At 40.3% G+C, this 19,329-nt stretch overlaps 1 protein-coding gene across 1 annotated transcript; it reads right to left on the bottom strand.

Moving 5' to 3' along the window:
- Positions 1-748: 748 nt before the first annotated feature.
- On the bottom strand, positions 749-18,819 carry sez6l2 (seizure related 6 homolog (mouse)-like 2). Its single transcript, XM_034142259.1, is given in 21 exon segments — positions 749-2,018; positions 2,146-2,257; positions 2,836-2,953; positions 3,938-3,976; positions 4,264-4,455; positions 4,556-4,750; positions 6,248-6,442; positions 6,564-6,760; positions 7,082-7,220; positions 8,797-8,881; positions 8,883-8,992; positions 9,627-9,717; positions 9,719-9,791; positions 10,257-10,440; positions 10,944-11,129; positions 12,358-12,550; positions 13,176-13,312; positions 18,091-18,306; positions 18,419-18,522; positions 18,524-18,545; positions 18,762-18,819. Coding segments are annotated over 21 exon segments (2,676 nt in total). The 3' UTR covers positions 749-1,988.
- Positions 18,820-19,329: the final 510 nt, after the last annotated feature.

Raw genomic sequence — 19,329 nt, 5'->3', positions numbered from 1 at the left:
CTCAAGGCCCGGGGGCCAAATCAGGCCCTTGGTGGATTTAATTTCGGCCCGCAGGATAATTTTGAATTACTATTAGATCTGGCCCGCCGGTATATTGCACGCACACCTTCACTCAATCCTGAGGGTTTCCTCAGCTCAGAGCCTGACCCCAAACATTGATGAACTTGCACCCAAGATGAGATGCCAAGTATCTGAACTAGCATCACAGAGCAGCAAACTGAGTTTCAATGGATGTTTGCACTTTTTTTCTTGCGACAACAGGGCATGTTTGTTTTTTCTTTGAGGGAAATAGTTTTTTTGAAGCTGTTGTTGGCCTGTGGAAAAATGTAATCATAAGAAATGACTCTGGAAAAGCTGCAGATAGAGCCATAAGAAATGAATGCAACTGATTATTTAATGTTTAATGTTGTTTTTATAGGCAATCATTTAAGCTTTGTTAGTTCCAGGTTTAATATGTGCAATAAGTTCATTTCAATAAGTTTTGCAATAAACATTGAACCAGTCCGGCCCTCGACTAGTACCCATTTTTTTATTTTGGCCCACTGTGTATTTGAGTTTGACACCCCTGCCTTAGCCTTTTAGCTATGAGAAAAAGGCCATACAAGTTCAAAATTATCTCTAAAACAAAATAACTTTCCCACTCTCCTATGTTTTGGATTTGATGTATCAGTATGGTGCATGTTCTTTGCATGCACAGATTGTATTGGTATAGCATTGACAAATAAAAGCCCATTTCTTACACGTTTTACACCATTCAACAGAGACTTTATTTCCAGTTCAGCAAATAATTTACCGCCTTCAAAAGAGTGTATTCATATATGAAGCAAAGAAATGCTACTGATGATAAGAGAATAATTAAATCTACAAAGCAACAGTCTCCAGGATCCTCCATTAGTGAATGAGAAAACATTCACTGTTCAAACAATCAGTTGTAAATAAATACATAATGCATCACAGCAAGCAGCCAAGTTTGTAATTTTTCATCAACATAGTGCATACAACATCAAATCTGATAACAATGATAACTGTCGATAACTATAATGATAATGGCAAGATTTGAGCAGAAGCAATATCATTTACAATCAGTGCATGCTCTAAGCATAATGACATTCATGTCCTCACCTAGTCTTACATGTCATGTGACACTGGGTGACGGTGCACTCCAGAAACAGCGAAGAATAAAATAAACTGCTTTTGTAAACAGTATTGCAACAACAGATGAAACACTTAGACACATTAAATTATTTAACATTATATTTTGGCACTGAATTTTCATTAAATATATAATGAAAATATATAACCTCCCACCACCATGTAAGTGTATATATGAGGCTTATATATATATAGTTTAGTATATATATCAACCTCAATCAATATTAAGTCAAATATTTACATTCACTTTCTGTGTGTGTGTGTGTGTGTGTGTGTGTGTGTGTGTGTGTTACACAGAGAGAAAATGACTGAGTTGATCAAACTTTTCTCATGATTGAAATTAAAGTATTTCCCCCTTTAACTGTAACACTTTGTATAATGTACAACTGTCATAATGAAAGAAAAACATTCACTGTGTATGCTCTTGACTTTTGATAGTAACAAATAAAGTATTGCCAAGTTCTCTGATGTTTTGGCCTCATAATAATGTAACTTAATAAATAGATACATTTCAACAACACCCTTTTACACTTAACCTATGCCTCCCACATTGCTATTTGTTCCCTTTGTTATCCATTTCTTACCCTTCATAAGGCACCAGTCCTAGTGATACAGACAGTCGGACCGTGAAGTAGGACCCACATTTGGCAAATCACCACATCAGAGCAACAAATCAAAAATAAAGCACTTCCACAAACTGATAAACCAGAGATACAGTGATGGTAAAACATAACAAAGTTAGAAAATAATATATATAATATAATCCTTACACATTTCCCGTCCAAAATAATTGAATCTTCCTGCGGTGTTCAACTCTCACCGAGACGTTTTCTCCGCTAAATTGACACTTCATATTCCCGCGTGTCCTGTGGGAGTAAGAAATCAATCAGTAAAACAATTATTTAAGACTTTATTTTAGTTGGGATGTAGTCAAATGTGAATAACAAAGTTGATAAGGCCAGAAAACATGTCAAGCATCAGCCTTATACTTACACCTGCCTCATAAAGAGGGTTGTTGAAGTCGGACTCGACCGTAATGGGACTGTAGGAGTGTGTGTGAGAGAGAGACTTCCAGAAGAGCGGCTTCCACTCTAGTCTGCAGATGCTGGGAGGGGAACAAATACACTTACATTGAGAAAAGTTTATACATAAAGTGAGTTGAAGAAAGGTATACTACAAAAACTCGAAATCTTGCCAAGTATATTTGTCTAATATCTAGTCAGAATATGTCTTTACACCTGATATAAGACACAGTAACTTCAGAAGTAACAATGCAGTGAGATATCAGGTCTTGTTTTTAGAGTCAAATAATCTTATTTTGAGTCGTATCTCAGATGAAACATATTTTTTTACATATTTATTAGAAGATCACCAACTAACATTAGAAAACAGAACACTTTTGAGCATTTGCGACACAACATTTCCTGATTCTGGTCAAATATAGTTCAAAATAAGTTCTCCCAGCTAATTACAAGATCTGATTTATCAAAAATATCCCTTCTTATTTCAAGAAATCTTACCAAACACATTTTCACTTGTTCTATTGGCAGATTTTTGTACTTATTTCAAGTGAAAACAGCTTGTTTTCATTATTGTTTAACTTGTTTTTGGAGCAGCATTTTTTCCAGTGTAAAAGCGGTGCTACAAATTGATCAAGGAATAAATACAAGCCAGAGTACTCACTTCGTATAGTACATGTAAATTCCTCCAATCAGCAGGATGACCAGGATTATTGGCAGAATTATTGCCAAAGCGATGTTCTCACTCAGGATCTGATGGGACGGCTCGAAAGACTGGGACACTGTGGAATAGTCACCACAAAATAAAAAATGTTCACTAACCGTGGGGTGTTTCTGCTCACAATGCACTATTGATTTGGACAAGTTAATACGATATAACACATTAAAAAGAGGCTGCTAAATCTGAAGCAACTCTTAGTTTTGGAGCACCAATTAACACTCACACGTCACTTTCATAATCTAAATTGGGGAACTGAGATAGATGCTTCAGAGAAACACAGATTTACTGATGTCCGTTGTTATATAAAATGTTATGTAATGCTCTAAAGGTTTAATGTGTCATGTTGTGTGTTTGTGCGAGTGACAAACTGATTGAAAAATCACAGCAAGTGGATTTGGTCGCTCATATAAGAGCCTATTTCTGCTAGTCAAAAATTACAAGATGATACATAATATTAATTGAAAGGAGAATTACACTGTCCCAGTGTACACAATACAAACAATGGTTACTTTACATAGCAGCCTCTATTATACTGTGGTTTTTAATAGCACGTGAGGGCGGCTAAATAAGGGATTTGTATTCTAAATGTAACAGCTTTAAAGGTAGGGTAGGTAAGTTTGAGAAACCGGCTCGAGATACACTTTTTGTTATATTCCATGGAATGCTCTTAACATCCCGATAGCAATGAATATCTTAAGTGCTTTGACAAAAAATCCATAAAAAAAATCGTCATCTGTGGAAGCCGTAATACTGTAAAAAGCACGACCAATCATTTTAGCCGGCCCGGCTAAAGTAACTGGATGGCCTACCTGCCTGTCAGCCTTCCATCTGTGCACAAACTTATCTCGTGCCCTCATTGGTCATGTGCGCGTTGGTGTGTGTTGGAGGAGGGGCTCTGTAAGGAAATCTGAAGGAAGTGGCAGATTTTTTCCGGTTGTGTATTTTCAAATTCTAGCGATCTCAAGCTGGTTTCTCCAAAATGACCTACCCCACCTTTAAGTATGATTTATAAAGAACACATCAAAAATAGTAGAAGACAAATCACCTTCTAATTTATGATCATCCAAAAGCTCCTCATATGCCACTGTGTGAGAGGAAGGAAAGAGAAAGAGAAGTCAAATACATTTCATAGGGAAGTCCTCAAGGATCGCATTAACATACAGTATTTGTATTCAGATCGATTCCGTCTTAATAAAGAAATGAGAGGCAAGAGCATAAAGCATCATTTTGAACAAACCTTAAACATTGCTAAAGACAGCTAACATTAAACACATAACCTCATTCATTCATATCTGGACCAGAGAATGAGAAGCATTGTTCAGTTCCTCGTCGGTTCCTCAAACAACGTCCAAACACAATCACAACCTTTACCTTTGCAGAATGGCGGCGGGCTGTTCCACTGAGAGGGGTGGCCGGGTACGCAGCTGATAATGACCTCGCCAATGAGTTCGTATCCTTCATAACAGAAGAAACGCAGAGTCTCTCCAGCCTGGTAGTTGTGCTTGTACAAGGTTTGGTAACCATTGTCAGGGACGCCAGGGTTTGGGCAGGGGTCATATTTTACTGTTCAAGCACATACAAACAACAAACCATAGTCATGTTTTTTCAGTTATTTAGCAGCTATAAGCGTCATAAACATAAGAAGTCAAGAAAAGGGACTCACAGACACACTTGGGGCTGCGGTCGCTCCACTTGGGGGTGCCGGTGTCTCGTCCGTGGCAGGAGATCTGGCTTGGACCCTCCAGCTGGTAACCCTGGTTACAAGAGAAACGGACGACTGTCCCCACTGCGAAACCTGCCTCGGGTCGCACTGAGCGCGCTCCGTTTACCACCTCTCCTGGGTCAGGACACTGCTGGACTGTGGGGGACAGAGTGGGACATTTCGTTATATGCAACGAACAGAGGAGCATAGCAACATGGGAGATGAATGCATTGAATGATTTCTACCAAAGTGAGAAACCTGGATGTGTTATGACAAATAGTCAAACTGAAACCACCACAGCAAACTGTTCACTCTATCTATTAACCTAATCGTACAGATACCAGAGTTAGCCAAGAGGATATTTGTTCATCTGTAGTCCCTGGACAGATTTTACAAGTCAACCTAAAACACATTTCAAGACATAATGGTCGGTATATGAAGCGTTTAACCATAGTCGGGTTAACTGAAGCAGTTATCCTTCTATGGACAAAGCCACCAGACTCCATTGAAGAAAAAACATTCATTTCACATTATAGAGCTTGAAAGTTGCTAGTTTCCCGCTGCTTTTATCAGGGAGTCTGGTGGCTTTGGTGAGAGCATATTGTTAAAGCTATTTATCGAGTTGCATCCATTTTATTGCTTTTGTAAATAGCAAATGGATTTAGTTGTATTGCTTGAGTAGTTGTTTATGACTTTTTATGAAGGCAGCTTTGGGAACTAGTTGATTTTGGTGTTTATTGGAGACAAGTGGAGGTTTGATTTGGCACCAGAGATGGCTTATTTATATTTGAAAAGAAAATAAGCTGTACGATATTCTTGCCTGGACAATGGATTATTCCCTTTGTAAAATTCGGCATCTGGTCCTCCGAGGCAGTTTTATTTTTGAGTTAGTTATTGTTTTATTTGTTTTTGGTTATAGCCGCTACTCATAGATAACAGCTTCAGTTCTCCGTCACAAAGGACAGCAAGGTAAAGTGGTGAAAATATTCTAAATACAGTGCACTGATATACTGTATATTCTTTAAGTGGACCTTTTTAAGGGGCAACAATATGTTTTGCTGCTGCCACCGTCCACAGCTTTTCTTCTGTGCTGATACTCTTGTCTGTTTCTCTACTGTAGGTAATACACTCACGAAAGGTAATTATCTCATACTACCCTACTTCAAACAATCCAAACTATTCCTTTGATGATTCAGTACAAAACACTCCTCCTCACGTACAAGTCCCTCCATACCCTCGCCCCCCAGTACTTATCGGACCTCCTCCATCCCTACACCCCTTCTCGGAGTCTGCGGTCCTCAGACACGGGCCTGCTCTCCATCCCCCGCTCTCGCCTCCGAACTGTTGGTGACAGGGCGTTCAGTGTTGCGGCCCCCCACCCTCTGGAATGCACTTCCTGCCGAGATCTGTAATGCTGCCTCCCTGGACATCTTCAAATCATCATTAAAAACACACCTGTTCACCCTGGCCTTCGGGCCCTAGCCCTTTCTTGGTCCCCCGGCTTCCTTTATTTTTAGTTTGCCCTTTGATTGTCTGTTTGTTTTATTTGTCCACCATGTACAGCGACCTTGGGTCCCTTGAAAGGCGCTATATAAATATAATTTATTATTATTATTATGATTAAAGTCAAGTATCTCCCACTTCTTGTCTCACCTTTGACACACGTAGGAGGACTGCTGCTCCAGGAGAGGTCCCACTGGCAGGTAATGATGTCCGATCCGCTGATGTCGTACCCCGGCTGGCACTGATAGGTCAGCACACTTCCTCTCACGGGGGACAAGTGGGACGAGCTGATCCAGCCGAAGTCGATTTGAGGGAGAGTTGGGCAGGTGTCGTTTGGCTCAACCTCTGCAGGACACAGACACAGAGCAAAAAGGAAAGGCATTCGAACCCTCAGGACCTTCAGAAGACCCTCTTATCTCACTGTTACAATGAGCAATGAACCAAGTGTCTTTAGGATTGTACTTACCATGATAATGAATGAGGAATCCCTGACTCAGGATGAAACTGGAATCATCGGGGTCGCTCTGAAACTGGATGGTGACCTCTGACCCCCTGGACGAGACCTGGAAACGCTCCTTTGATCCCAGGTATTGTCCGATCACATGGGACGTGAGGTCATGCCCGTCAAACACGGTCAGCACATCAGTCTGGCGGATATTTAAACTTTAGGAAGAAAGACAAGAATAAAAAGGGCAATTAGGTTTCAATGATTAGATATTGTGCTATCTACCTTCCTTTTTCAGGTGGAATTAACATATAGGCACTAAAGACATTCAGTATAATCTATGTGCAATCCGTTAAAAGGTATTATGGTACATTTTAGGCTTAGTGAGTATATCAATTCAGCAAAATTAAAGGGATTATGTGATGAAATATGTGTACTGACATAACATTTATTCTATTTAGATATACATTCAAAGGCACACAAATCAAACATGGTTTGTAACTTATTAATTGCCAACAACTTCAAGTATCAAAACTCACATCTGGACATCCAGTTCAATGCGCTTCTCCTCGTTGCCATGGATCTGCCATACACAGTCCAGCCCTTTGGAGTAGCTCTGTGGCCAATCAGGAGACAGGATGGTGCCGGCCGGCTCCGTCAGCTCCCCTCCGCACAGAGCTGCAGAGGAGAGGAGAGAACGATGAAAGGGCTGATGAAATAACAACAGAAGCCGGAAAAAGAAGAGCAACTGGAAACAAATTATTAATGAAGAGAGAGAAAATAAGTAAGAGAAAAAGGATCAAGGAGACATGATGTGCCGAAGAGTATAGGGTATCATAAGGAACGGCTTGTGTGAAACTTGTCTTAGCTACACATTGTGTGTTATCTGTATTAACTATTCTGCGGCTAAGGCTGTCCAATGAAAGAATATGATCATTTTGACACCATTGCCTTGTTACTTCGAGCAACCTGTCTTTGCAGAAATAAAACAAAAACAGCTAGGTAGTTGTTTCAGTCGGGAGATGACACCTCTAAGGTGCAAATAACATCGATAGGAGCCAAATACAGCGCTTTTCATCAGAAGGTCTTTCTCTCATACGAAGCACTCCTTAAAACTGAGGCAGTGAGAAAACTGAGAAAATGCGAACACACAAGTGGCCATCGGTTGTGGAGTAAGGTTTGTTTACAGCAACATGAGATGGAATAAAACAGTGCGTGAAAGTTTCGCACACACACTTTCTTGGGATCATGACCACAACATTGTGTGAAACAATATTATATGGAGCATAACAGTCGGGCAGATATGAGCAGAATAAAATATTAACAATCAGATAGGATCGCAACAGCTGATGCCTCATTTTGAAACAGCTTCCACTCTGAGAGAACAGAATGAGTTACAAGCAGAAACGCTGCACAACATATGGCTTTCTGAATGTATTTCACTTAGTTAAACTCTAGCACCTGTTGGAGTGTCTCTGCCAGTTTTATTTACAATCTCTCACTTGCTCTCACTTTTCACAGCATGACAGCAGTTCAGCAGAGGACACAGTCAGCGTGGCTGCAGCTACAACATCTTGATGCTTCAATCACCCACTCAACTATTTGAATATAAATGAATCAAATTACTTTCTCACTTTATGCTCACACTTAGAAAAGTTTTGGAATTAAGGACAAGCAGAATATTTAGATTTAGTTAAAGGGGCCCTATTATTTACATTTTCTGGTTTCAAAATGTATTGTGTTCCTCTACTGTGACATGTTTACATGCCTTAACGTTCAAAAAGCTCTTTATTTTTCTCATACTGCCTGTGCTGCAGCACCTCTTTTCACCCTCTGTCTGAAACCAGAGTCCAGTCTGCTCTGATTGGTTAGCTGGCCGGCTCTGTTGTGATTGGTTAACCCCTTGGAGATGTCCCGCCCCTTAGACTTTCACGAACAATGTGTTAGAGCACTAGCCAATAGAAGAACGAGTGTTACATAGTGATGTCACTATGTCGCTGAAGTAAACAAATGGGGCTAACTGAGGCAGTTTGGGCAGGGAGGGAGTGTGTGGGAGAGAAACTCCCTCTCACGAGAACTTTGGGATTTGAGCCTCTGCAGACCATTCACATGCACACAAACCTATATAACACACTACAGGAAAGGGGAAACCCCAAGAAGCACAAAAGGGGCCTCATTAAATCAAGTAGCCCAGAAACAAAAGACATCTGTTTTCATTTACTTATTGAAAACACAACCGTGTTCTGAATCTTACCTTTGCACACAGGCTCGCTGTCATTCCAGTGAGGATTGCTGGGGTCGACACACTCAATGGTCCCTGAACCTTGCTCCATCACAAAGGCCTGGAGAGCAGGTGAAGGCAACAGTGGTGCCCAGCTGATATGTGATGTCACTGCTGCTGAAATTTCCATGGGGCATGTAGGGCTCCCAGCAGTGTTCCTCATCGAAAGCTGAAAAAGACAAACAAAGATGAACTTGTTGCATGTGTGTATGATCTGAAAAAAGTCTTTCCCTGTTCCTTGGTACCCTTGCTCTACCCCTTTAATTGAGGAGGAAGCAACTTTTCACAATCTAAACACCCTCTTGGCTAGAAAAGCCCAGGTGTAAGGCGCTAAAGCTTAAGTAGAGAACATCTCCAAAGCCTAAAATAAATCCCACTGCAGTGTGGGCAGACTGTGAGCACTTATGTGGCTCATTATGGCCCGCTAAAGCAAAACAACACATTAATGAGAAAATAGCCTTGGTATTCCAGACGGTCCCCCTCTCTTTTTAAATATAATATTTATTGCATATCTACCTACATTTATGAAGAGAGATCCCTCTTCCAGGATGCACAGACATGCAAAGGTGGTTGTGTGTATAGAATAGGAGGATAATCAAATATAGACAATCCAAATTATAAAAATGATAACCTTTCACAATGATTCTAGAGATTAAAAGAACCTGTAACAAAAGAAGCGTCACCTTTTCAATTCCTATAATTAGAAAACACATCTTACTTGTTTATCAGGTAGAATACTGATAAATATCATACAATAAGGAGGATAGGAGGACACACTGCCTTTGTGTTTTCTCTCTGCTCACCCTCGTATCGCAGCGCCAGCAGCAGAGGGATGGAGGAAGAGTCGGCGGTGAGCTCCAGGTACAGCGTGGAGCTCTCACTCAGCAGCCCCCGCGCTCGGGACATCATCCAGGTCTGAGTCAAAGAGCGGTGTAGACAGGGAACTGTTTCCACTGCGCACTATTAACCTGAGGGGAACACACCATAAACACACCTAATGTCAGGCTGAAGAAGAGAGGGAAGCGTTAGAATCAGTGTGTGAATGTGTCGCATAAATGTGCTCGGTGAGCAGATTGAAGGCAATTCACATCAATGTACACAATATCTTGTTTTTTAATTACTGCACATATTTTATATTTTATTCCAATTCCATTTAAATGTAAATACTGCTATATTTTACTATACTTTTTAATATTATTTTTGTTATTTTAGTTTTCCTAAAATAGTTTCTATCTGTGTTTGGAATTTTTGTTTTACTACACCAAGTCAAATTCCTCATAAACGTGTCAACCTACCTGGTAATAAAACTGCTTCTGATTCTGATCAAAAATAACTTTATTTTAAATCAATAGTTGTATACAGTACGTACCCTAAAACCAAAGTAAAAAAAAACGGATTCTTTGATACACAAAGTAGTGGAAACACAAACTTACTTATCATCGTCTTCATCCAGCGCGATCCTCTCGAAGTGCAGGTGGAGTCTGTGCCCCTCTTTGGCTTCGATCAGCCAGTGGCAGCTCAGGTTATTTCCATTGCTGTGGTTGCTGACAGATGGAGGGGTTGGAGACAGAATCCGGCCGACTGTAGCATTACGAATCCACCCTCCACATGACACAGCTGAGGACAATAACATCCCACAAATCACTCTCCATAATTCGACACTTTAACAAACAATCAAACAATCAAATGTTATTTATAAAGCCGAATATCACAAATTACACGTTCGTCTCAGGCAAGGACAATCTCCCAATGACACCCCCACAATTGACGGGGAAGAAAATCTCAGGGAGAGCAACAAAGAAGGGATCCCTCTCAGGACGGACAGACATGCAATACATCTTGTGGGTTTTGACGAAAAAAGATCATAAATAACAACATGGACAGCCCAAAACTCAAAAATGATAATTGTGAACATATATAAAAAGATGGAGGGTGTCAAAAATCATCTACGTGCCTCCAAAATAAGCTGGGCTGGACTACCGCAACAGGTGACTCATAATCCAGATGTAACCTTTATTATTAAGAACCTGCCAGATGAGAGACACAACGACTCTGGGGATGATGCCCAGGATGCTGAGTTAGTAACATGTTCAGTGTTGTATGAAACTGAGTAAACTGACCGACACATTGGGGCTCAGAGGTGCTCCAGTGAGGTTGTGTTGTGTTGACACAAGTAGAAACCTCATGGCCGCGGACCTGGAAACCTGGATCACAGTGGAAGTGGGCCTGGCCTCCAGGGTGGATGTCTGTCACTGTCACTCCGCCTTTCTCAGGAGACTGAGGAAACGGGCAGGACAGCAGGAAGGCTGTGGATGAAACAGGAAGTAAATAATATTCATTTTCAAAGAAGTTTGGTGACGCAGCTTTCATTAACTTTGCCCCAAAGCTATGGAACAAAAATACCTGTAGACATCAGGGAAGCCAGCTCGGTGGAAGTCTTTCAAAAAAAAACTCAAAACACATTTGTACAATTTAGCCTTTTAGAAAGCAAACTCCTGCTCTCTGCTGCACTTTCTCAATGCATTGCGATGCATTTTAACCTGTCATCTGATTGTGTGTTGAATTTGCATTATCCTCCTTTTATTGCACAATGTCATCGTTGTACATTTAATTGAAACAGTTTTTATGTTTTTAAACTGCTAACTGTATGCTGTGTGATATCAATGTTCTGTGAAATGTCTATGTGAAGCACCTTAAACTGCACTTATTGTATGAAAGGTGCTATACAAATAAACATTATTATTATTATTATTTTCAAATGAAAGGTACAAAATGGACATATTTCCCTTCATATTTCCAATGTATTCTTCTACTGGTGAATGTCTACTCTTTGCCCCTCTAGACTATCATGCTGTCAAAACTCACAATGTTCACATGTTTTTCGGACCATTCAGTTGACCTTTCATATTCTGTGAAATAATCAGCTGGATTTATCTTTTAATCTTGAGATCTCTGTTACGCTGCCATTCTGTCTTCCCCTCCTCCTCCTCCTCCTCCTCCCAGATTGTCCCAGGTGACTTGGCAGAGCAGGATCCATCTTCACTATTTCTTAATGCTCTTAATGTTTTTCATTTTTGTAAGCACTTTGAATTGCCTTGTGTTGAAAGGTGCTGTATAAATAAACGTGCCTTATCACCATGGGTCCTCATTTTGAAACTGAACATTTTCTCTGTTGCTTTCTTCGTTCTGGATTAAAAGTTGTTATTCATTCTTAATCGGTTTCTCCTAATTGAACTTAACCCACAGTAAAGAGCTCAGTGTCGCTTGAGGGCTCAGAGAACACACTGAAGAATGAAGATATTAGCTAGCTTTAAACTCTATGGATAATGTCACAACTTAGAAAAATCAAGAGTTAGCAAAATGTAAAGAACAGTCCTTGGATTTTTGTCAGAGTGCATTTTTTTTCTGTCTATATCCATTGGCATATTTACCATGCTTTTATGCTTTGAAATATGCATTTAAACGAGAGAAAATAGATCCAAGGAAAGACCTGTCATTTCTATTTGTATAATGAATGCAGAACAGTCGGTTTACCTTGATAGTGGAGGCTGAACACGCCGTGGTTGGACTGTCGGAGGCTGCGATAGTGTATGTACACCTGATTGGTTGTGCTGCGAATCACCTGACCCTCCCTCATCAGGGTCTCATTGGCTAACAGCTCCGGTCCTGAACCTCCATGACCCATGATGGTCAGAGACTCTTTCTTAGACAGATTTACCTTCCTCACCTGGAGGAATAAAAGAAGAAGTGCTGTAATGACATGTAACCTGTTAATTACAAGGGAATTCATACATAAATATATACAGCCTAATCAAACGTATGACATCATCAAACTTATAATAATGCACATTTAAGATGAACAAATGACATTTTTTTTTTATAGAAAATGAGTTGTTTGAAATGGTCCTAATACAATTTGATGATAAGATGTATTATGTTTCCGTCTTTTAAGTCGTGTATGTCTTAGCTATAATTAGCTACCTTTCACTTAATGGTGGAATAAGCTAGAAGTTAACACAGTAGAGCTTAATGACCATTTTGCTGCTGCAACATTATTACAGTTATAATTAGTGCACTCCCATGTGATTACTGCTAACATTTTTATTAATGCAGCCAATTACAGATAATTCACTTTGTTAAGGTACACCACCGACCCCGTCACCATGTATTAGACTGAAATGTTAAAACCCAGAGTGTTTCAAAGTCTTTGACAGGTATCTGAGGTCACATGAAAAGATTAATGTAAAGGTTTTTCTGGCTCTTTGCAAATGTTCCTTTTCCATAATCAGTTAAAATACTTTATATTTGAAGAGGCGAGTAATTATTGATGAATAGGAGATCATGCACATTACCTGAATTTCCACTCCATATCCTGGATATACAGTAATGCTGTATGTGCATTCCAGAGGGGAAAAAGTTGAGGATGATGAAGCAGCATCGGGTGACTCGACAACATCCTCCATTGCGGACAAGGTCGCATTGCATTGTACTGTGAAAAGAGAGAAAGGGCGGGAGAAGAGAAAAGTAAAACATGTCAACAAACATTTTATAGCAACGGCTTAATTGAAAATGAACCTCTTGGAAGTTTCTGAGCTGTGACAGATCATAGATTGATTTTTTCCCAACGGATATTTTCACAGCCAGTAAAGGAGTTTTGACTCAAGGTACATGTTGCAAAGTCAAGTCAACATGCATATAGCTTAACGAACATTTGGGAAATAAAATCAACTGAATTCAATCCCTTAAAAGTCACAACCCCAATACAGAGAGGAAAGGTCAGACAACTACTCCAATATGCTCTATAATTATAATAACATGTATCTATTTTGTTGGTTGCGATAATTTAAGTTGTATTAGGTTGCATTTGGCTGTATTTCATGGCACAGACATGCCACTACTATATCTTTGCCACAAGCATTTCTGCAGACAATACTATAACACAGAAAGCAGAAGATAAGGCATTATGCTGTTGCATCCCAGAGACCTGATGTTTTTTGGATGAGGACTTGTGGGACTGCCTTCAGTTATGTGAAGATGATGAGCGAAGATACAACTCTTTTACTGAACTGTGTGAACTGTTTGGCCACTGATTCTCCAAGATGGGTCCTAAACCCCTGAAGATCTGTGCTGCATTAACCAAGAAGTCATGAAGGATATATAGTCAAATATGTAAAGAAGAACCTGGTGCTCGTTGCTAACAATTCTACATTATTGAGGGGTACTACTCACATTAGAGTGCAGACAGGTAACACATAGCTCTCTTTCTGCTGTCAGGTGTAAGGTGATGCTACTACACTGAGAGGAAGACCTTGATCCTGGAAGCAATTCTGTCTTAATGCTGACAATAATTGTATCCATACTGGTCAGATTCTGCTTGTCTGCTTTCTTTATTATTTTCAAACGACTAACACTGTGTTTCTGGTGTGCATTAAATACATCTACAGGTTCATTTATAATATATAAACGCAGTCAACAATAGCATACTTAGTAGAATTTTTTTATTTTTTGGTGAGCAAATGTCAATGTAACATTTGGCCTTTCACTTTGTGTGAAATCGTCCTAATTGAAGGAATACTTGATACTAAACGAGTTGTGTGAGGTTGCATTGGCCTCGATCTTTGAGCAACAAATTATAATCAGATCATCCTTGAGTAAAGTGGATGTTTGTGCCAAATAATTTTTTTTTTCCTCACAGCGTTTCTAAGAAACTGTGTTCACAACAATGGGATGCACCGTGACATTTGGTTGAATGTGACTGAAGACGGATAAACAGATTTACTGACAGATAGCCAAAAACATAATGCCCCTGGCCTCAGCTGACTCCGACTCCGATGCATGAAAAAACACATCATAGTAGATGACGTGCACTGCTGGGTAGCCAGTGACACACCTCTACTGTGCAAATCATCACAGTACCAACTGGATAAAGGGAAACATCACTGAGCTCCAGGAAAATCTCAAACCCGGCTGAAAACATGTCCACAAAGCAAGTTTGGTGATAGCATTTCTGTTATCCTGCTCTGAACCATTTGACGTTTTATGAAAGTTGTAACAAAAGGGCTTGCAGGGCATGTATGGTAGGACTGTTTGATCAAATGGTTTTAAAATAAATGACCAGAAAGGCCTACTACACAGACCAATTTCTCTTTATTGAAAAAAGCCACATGGCTGAATCCTGGGGCCATTTTGATGCTAAAATGCTTTAAGTGAGTCGGCTAACCGCAACGTAGTTTTTGCGGTGTGTCCCGCAGCGTTGGCACTAGTCAGCCTTTGCTTTTGGCCGATTCCGTGTGTGGACACGTGTCAGAGCCCGGCGAAAAATATGAGTCTTGAATTATTCAGCTTTAGCAAATCAGTGCACAAGAGAGAAAATGAAGACAAGCAAACCACTAAAGTCGAGTGGAGTAGCCTTTAGACCTTTGGCCTTTAGACTGGTCCATTCTGTCTAGATATTGTGGAGTAGCTCTGCTTATAAAAAAAAAATACATGTACATATTTGTCCAATGTATCGACATGATCTGTGTGAGGTAGGGAGCCGAAAATGTCTGCCTCGTCGTTGGGCCTGTAGGACAGGGAAATACAATCCGAGCCTCATAATAACAACCTGGCTTATGTTCGCTAAGTGGCAGCATGCAGTTCTGTGTAACAGCACACCGATTCAATTGGGTAAATTAAATGTAATTCAAAACCAGTAGCCTGAGTACTGCCTTGGGTGAAGCTGTGGTATATTGGATGTCTACGCATTCAATTATTGTATTGACCGCATGAATGAAACTGTTGCAATGCTTCGATACGATCAAATGATTGACCACCTCTTGTAATACAAATGGCCTCTAGAGAGGAAAGGGTTTTTCAGTCCATTTGGCTAACAATGAACGGACACAGAACAAAAGTGACAGCAAAGAAGGGAAAAACAAACTTGAGATATTTCAGTAAAATGACAGATTCAAAAGTTGACAATACTTAGTGTTACACGTCGGAGGTAAATGAAAATTCTGGCCACTTAGAAGCAGCACCTCTCTTCACATGTTTAAGATGAAAAGGAAACACTACACGTTTTTTTTCAGAAAACTTTAAGTCAAAGTTGGACATTTGCTGATTCACTTCTTGCCGAGGAATTATATGTGAAGATGGACCCTATACTTCAGGGCAGGAAATACTTTGAACACAGTGGATAACAGCTAGCATTGCTCTTTCTAAAGGTACAAATCTACATTGTTACCTTTAGAAAAGCAGCGGTAGCTTTACATAATCCTTTCATTTGGTGTTAACAGGTTTGAGATATTACCTTGCTACTAGAGTACCTAGAGAGCGTTTTATAAGGGGTCAAAATGACAATTCCTAGTATTAATAAGGGAAACACACACACACACACACACACACACACACACACAACACACACACCACACACACACACACACACACACAAACACACACACACACACACACACCAACACACACACACACACACACACACAACACCCACACACACACACACACACACACCACACACACACACACACACACACACACACACACACACCACACACACACACACACACACACACACACACACACACACACACACACACACACACACACACACAACCAGTGATCATTCATTTTCAAATGAACATTCTCTCCCCACATTCTGTGTTAGCCAGCTGACCCACCCGCATTTCCTTCAACCCTCTATTGCAGCCGTTAATGTAATGGTGTCTTTATTTCATGAGCAGAATGACTAACAGCTCTCCTCCACCTGCAGTGAGAGCACCACAGAAGCGCCGTAGTGTTGTCATACTTAACTCCATTTCTGACAACGATGATGTTCCTCACCCTTCCTATTATTATTCTTGTCATGATGGCATTGTTGACTGACTGATTTGTCAAAATTAATTCTCCCTATGATATTAGGACAGTAGCAGTGCTGATATTAGTATTAATGGCTTCACATGGTTGCACTTTACTCAGCCAGTAAGTTGTTTTCATGCTCACTGATTAAGTCTAAGTTGTTACAATAACAATGAAAATACATAGTAAGACTTTATTGTCAATCTTGATTCAGAACTTTTCATGTGAAGATGTGAACAGAGAGGACACTAATAGGAAATATATCAAGTGATGATAGCCAAATAGAGTCCAAGCCACCCTTGTAAGCTTCAGATCTCACTGGTTTCAATGCATCAACATTTTTTTTTGAGCCATCTGAATATCTCCGAACATTCGTCCCTTTTGACGGATATAGACTTAACGTAAGCCATTAAATAGCGTTGAGGATTTCTATTCAAAGGAACAGGAAGCTATGGGGGCATTTTATTTAGAGTTAAATTCATGTTATCATAAGTCAGTCGGCCACTCGCATGCTATAGAGCTCCTGGATTATTTGGATTTAATGGCAAAGGTTGATCCCATTATGCTGTATTTTCTAGTTTCACCATATGTGTGTGTATTTGCAGTGCCAAGTCAAAGATGCACATGTCCATGTATGAGGTTTTACTGATCTGGCTCAGTCATCTCACAGCAGATCAGGCTGGTAGGCCAATCTGCTTTCTTGCTTTAGGTTATGGAGGAGACACAGGGGAGCAAAGGGAGTTTTTCAGACTATACACCTCATCATCTTCATCATTGATCAGTGTTTACTATCAATCATCATGTACTATCAACTCTTTGTGTTTTTTCAATCTTTTTTAGCGGGCATCCTGAAGAGTAGCAAGCACATTATTCTGTAGTAATAAGACCAGAAGCACAGACAAGAAAGTCTGCCCTTAAAATGTTCTCAACTCAGGTTGTTACCAAACAGAAATCGTCGAAAATATGTCGTTTTAGTAAGCTAAGAAGTAAATCATATACAGAATACTTATGGTGTTACAAAATGTACCTTACATGTAGCTATGTTTGACCTCCATAGCTATCCTAAACTTTTGAATTAAGTGTTAAGATCTTAAACCAACTAAAGTACATGTACATCTCTTCTTTAACTTGATATTTCGTCATATATATATTTTATGACTTGTAACATGACTGTCAACCACTTTTTAAAAAAAATGTTCTCAAAAAGGGTGTTTGTAGAGAAGAGAAGTTAATTGTAATTGTGATGGGAAGCCAAAGAGATTCAGCTGGGAATTTGCTGACATTGCCGGCACAACAACAATCTTAGCAGCTTTTGATTTGGAAATGTAGCTACATTTCTGTTTTAACATTGCTGTAACAGAAACCTAGCCTGAATGAAACAACACATATAGGGGAAGCAAAGTGTTATGCAGGTACCTGGCATGTGCATTGTGGTTATGGTGGTGGTGGTGATCAGAGTGGTGGTTGTCTCCTCCTCCATGGGCAGCGAGGACATGGGAGTCCTTGATCCTGTCTGGCTGGCAGCAGAAGAGGAGCTGAAGGCTGTGGTGAGCAGCCCCGGGGATATGACTGTCGCTGTGGACTCGCTCTGCCCTAACCCTGGCACCGCCTGAGTCGGGTTGGTGGTAGTACCTGCAGAGTCCCAAGGTTCAATTCAATGTGAGTCATTTGCAATCAGCACTCAACCATGTAGTGCTTCAGTTGCCTTAAGCCTATAAATCAGTAAAGGCCTGTGTTAATGTACCTGTGCTTGCAGAAGCCTCTGCTAAGTATTCCTTACTCTGCAGGGCAGCATGGATCAGGTCACCCAGAGGGTAAGACTCGGGGGTGGGTGTTGGTGGGGTGTCGGCTCAGAGTCATGAAGCTCATACCTGAAATAGCCAGGAACAAGACTACCTACACGCAAAGCAATATAGCTTTTTTTGAAGATGTTAATGCAATAGTCAATGGTTGCAGAGGAACATCAAAAAGTGCATGCTTAGAGAAACACACACACCACACACAACACACACACACACACACACACACACAACACACACACACACACACACACACACACACACACACACACACACACACACACTTACCTGAAACTAGGTGGATCATGGTGACAGAAGCATCATACAGCAAAGCGTGTGAACCCATGGCTTCGGATATGAAACTGAATCACCTGAGAAGGTTAAAGAGAGCAGTTTTGTAGCAGGTTAGCAAATTATGTTTCATATTGTTATAGAAAGTAACTGCATATTTTTCTATGATGTAATCGCTTTTTGGTTAGAATATAATAACTGCAAGGGGCTATGGGAAATAATCATTGCTGACTGGACTGCACATTTTTGTCATATCACTGAAAACACTCGCCATTCGGGTACAGGGCATATGTTTACATCCCACAGGCCACAATGTCTCGAATTGAAGGATCAATGGGATGTGAAACTGTAAATCCCAGCACCATCAATCTGAAAAATACCCAATCTTCATTCCATACGGTATAGAAACGAAAATGACAAAAAAGGCCAGTACATATCGCACGTGTGTAATGTTAAATACTCATCCTCCCCCTGCATTTTCACATCCAAATCTGCAAGTAACATACCCTAAAAATGCGCTATTCCAAATCCAAACCGCAGGATGACTATAAACCTAATTCTATTA

Source organism: Trematomus bernacchii, unplaced genomic scaffold (assembly GCF_902827165.1).
Source record: "Trematomus bernacchii unplaced genomic scaffold, fTreBer1.1, whole genome shotgun sequence".
In the NCBI taxonomy this organism is placed as follows: Eukaryota; Metazoa; Chordata; class Actinopteri; order Perciformes; family Nototheniidae; genus Trematomus; species Trematomus bernacchii.
This window is presented reverse-complemented; position numbering and strand designations above follow the sequence as displayed.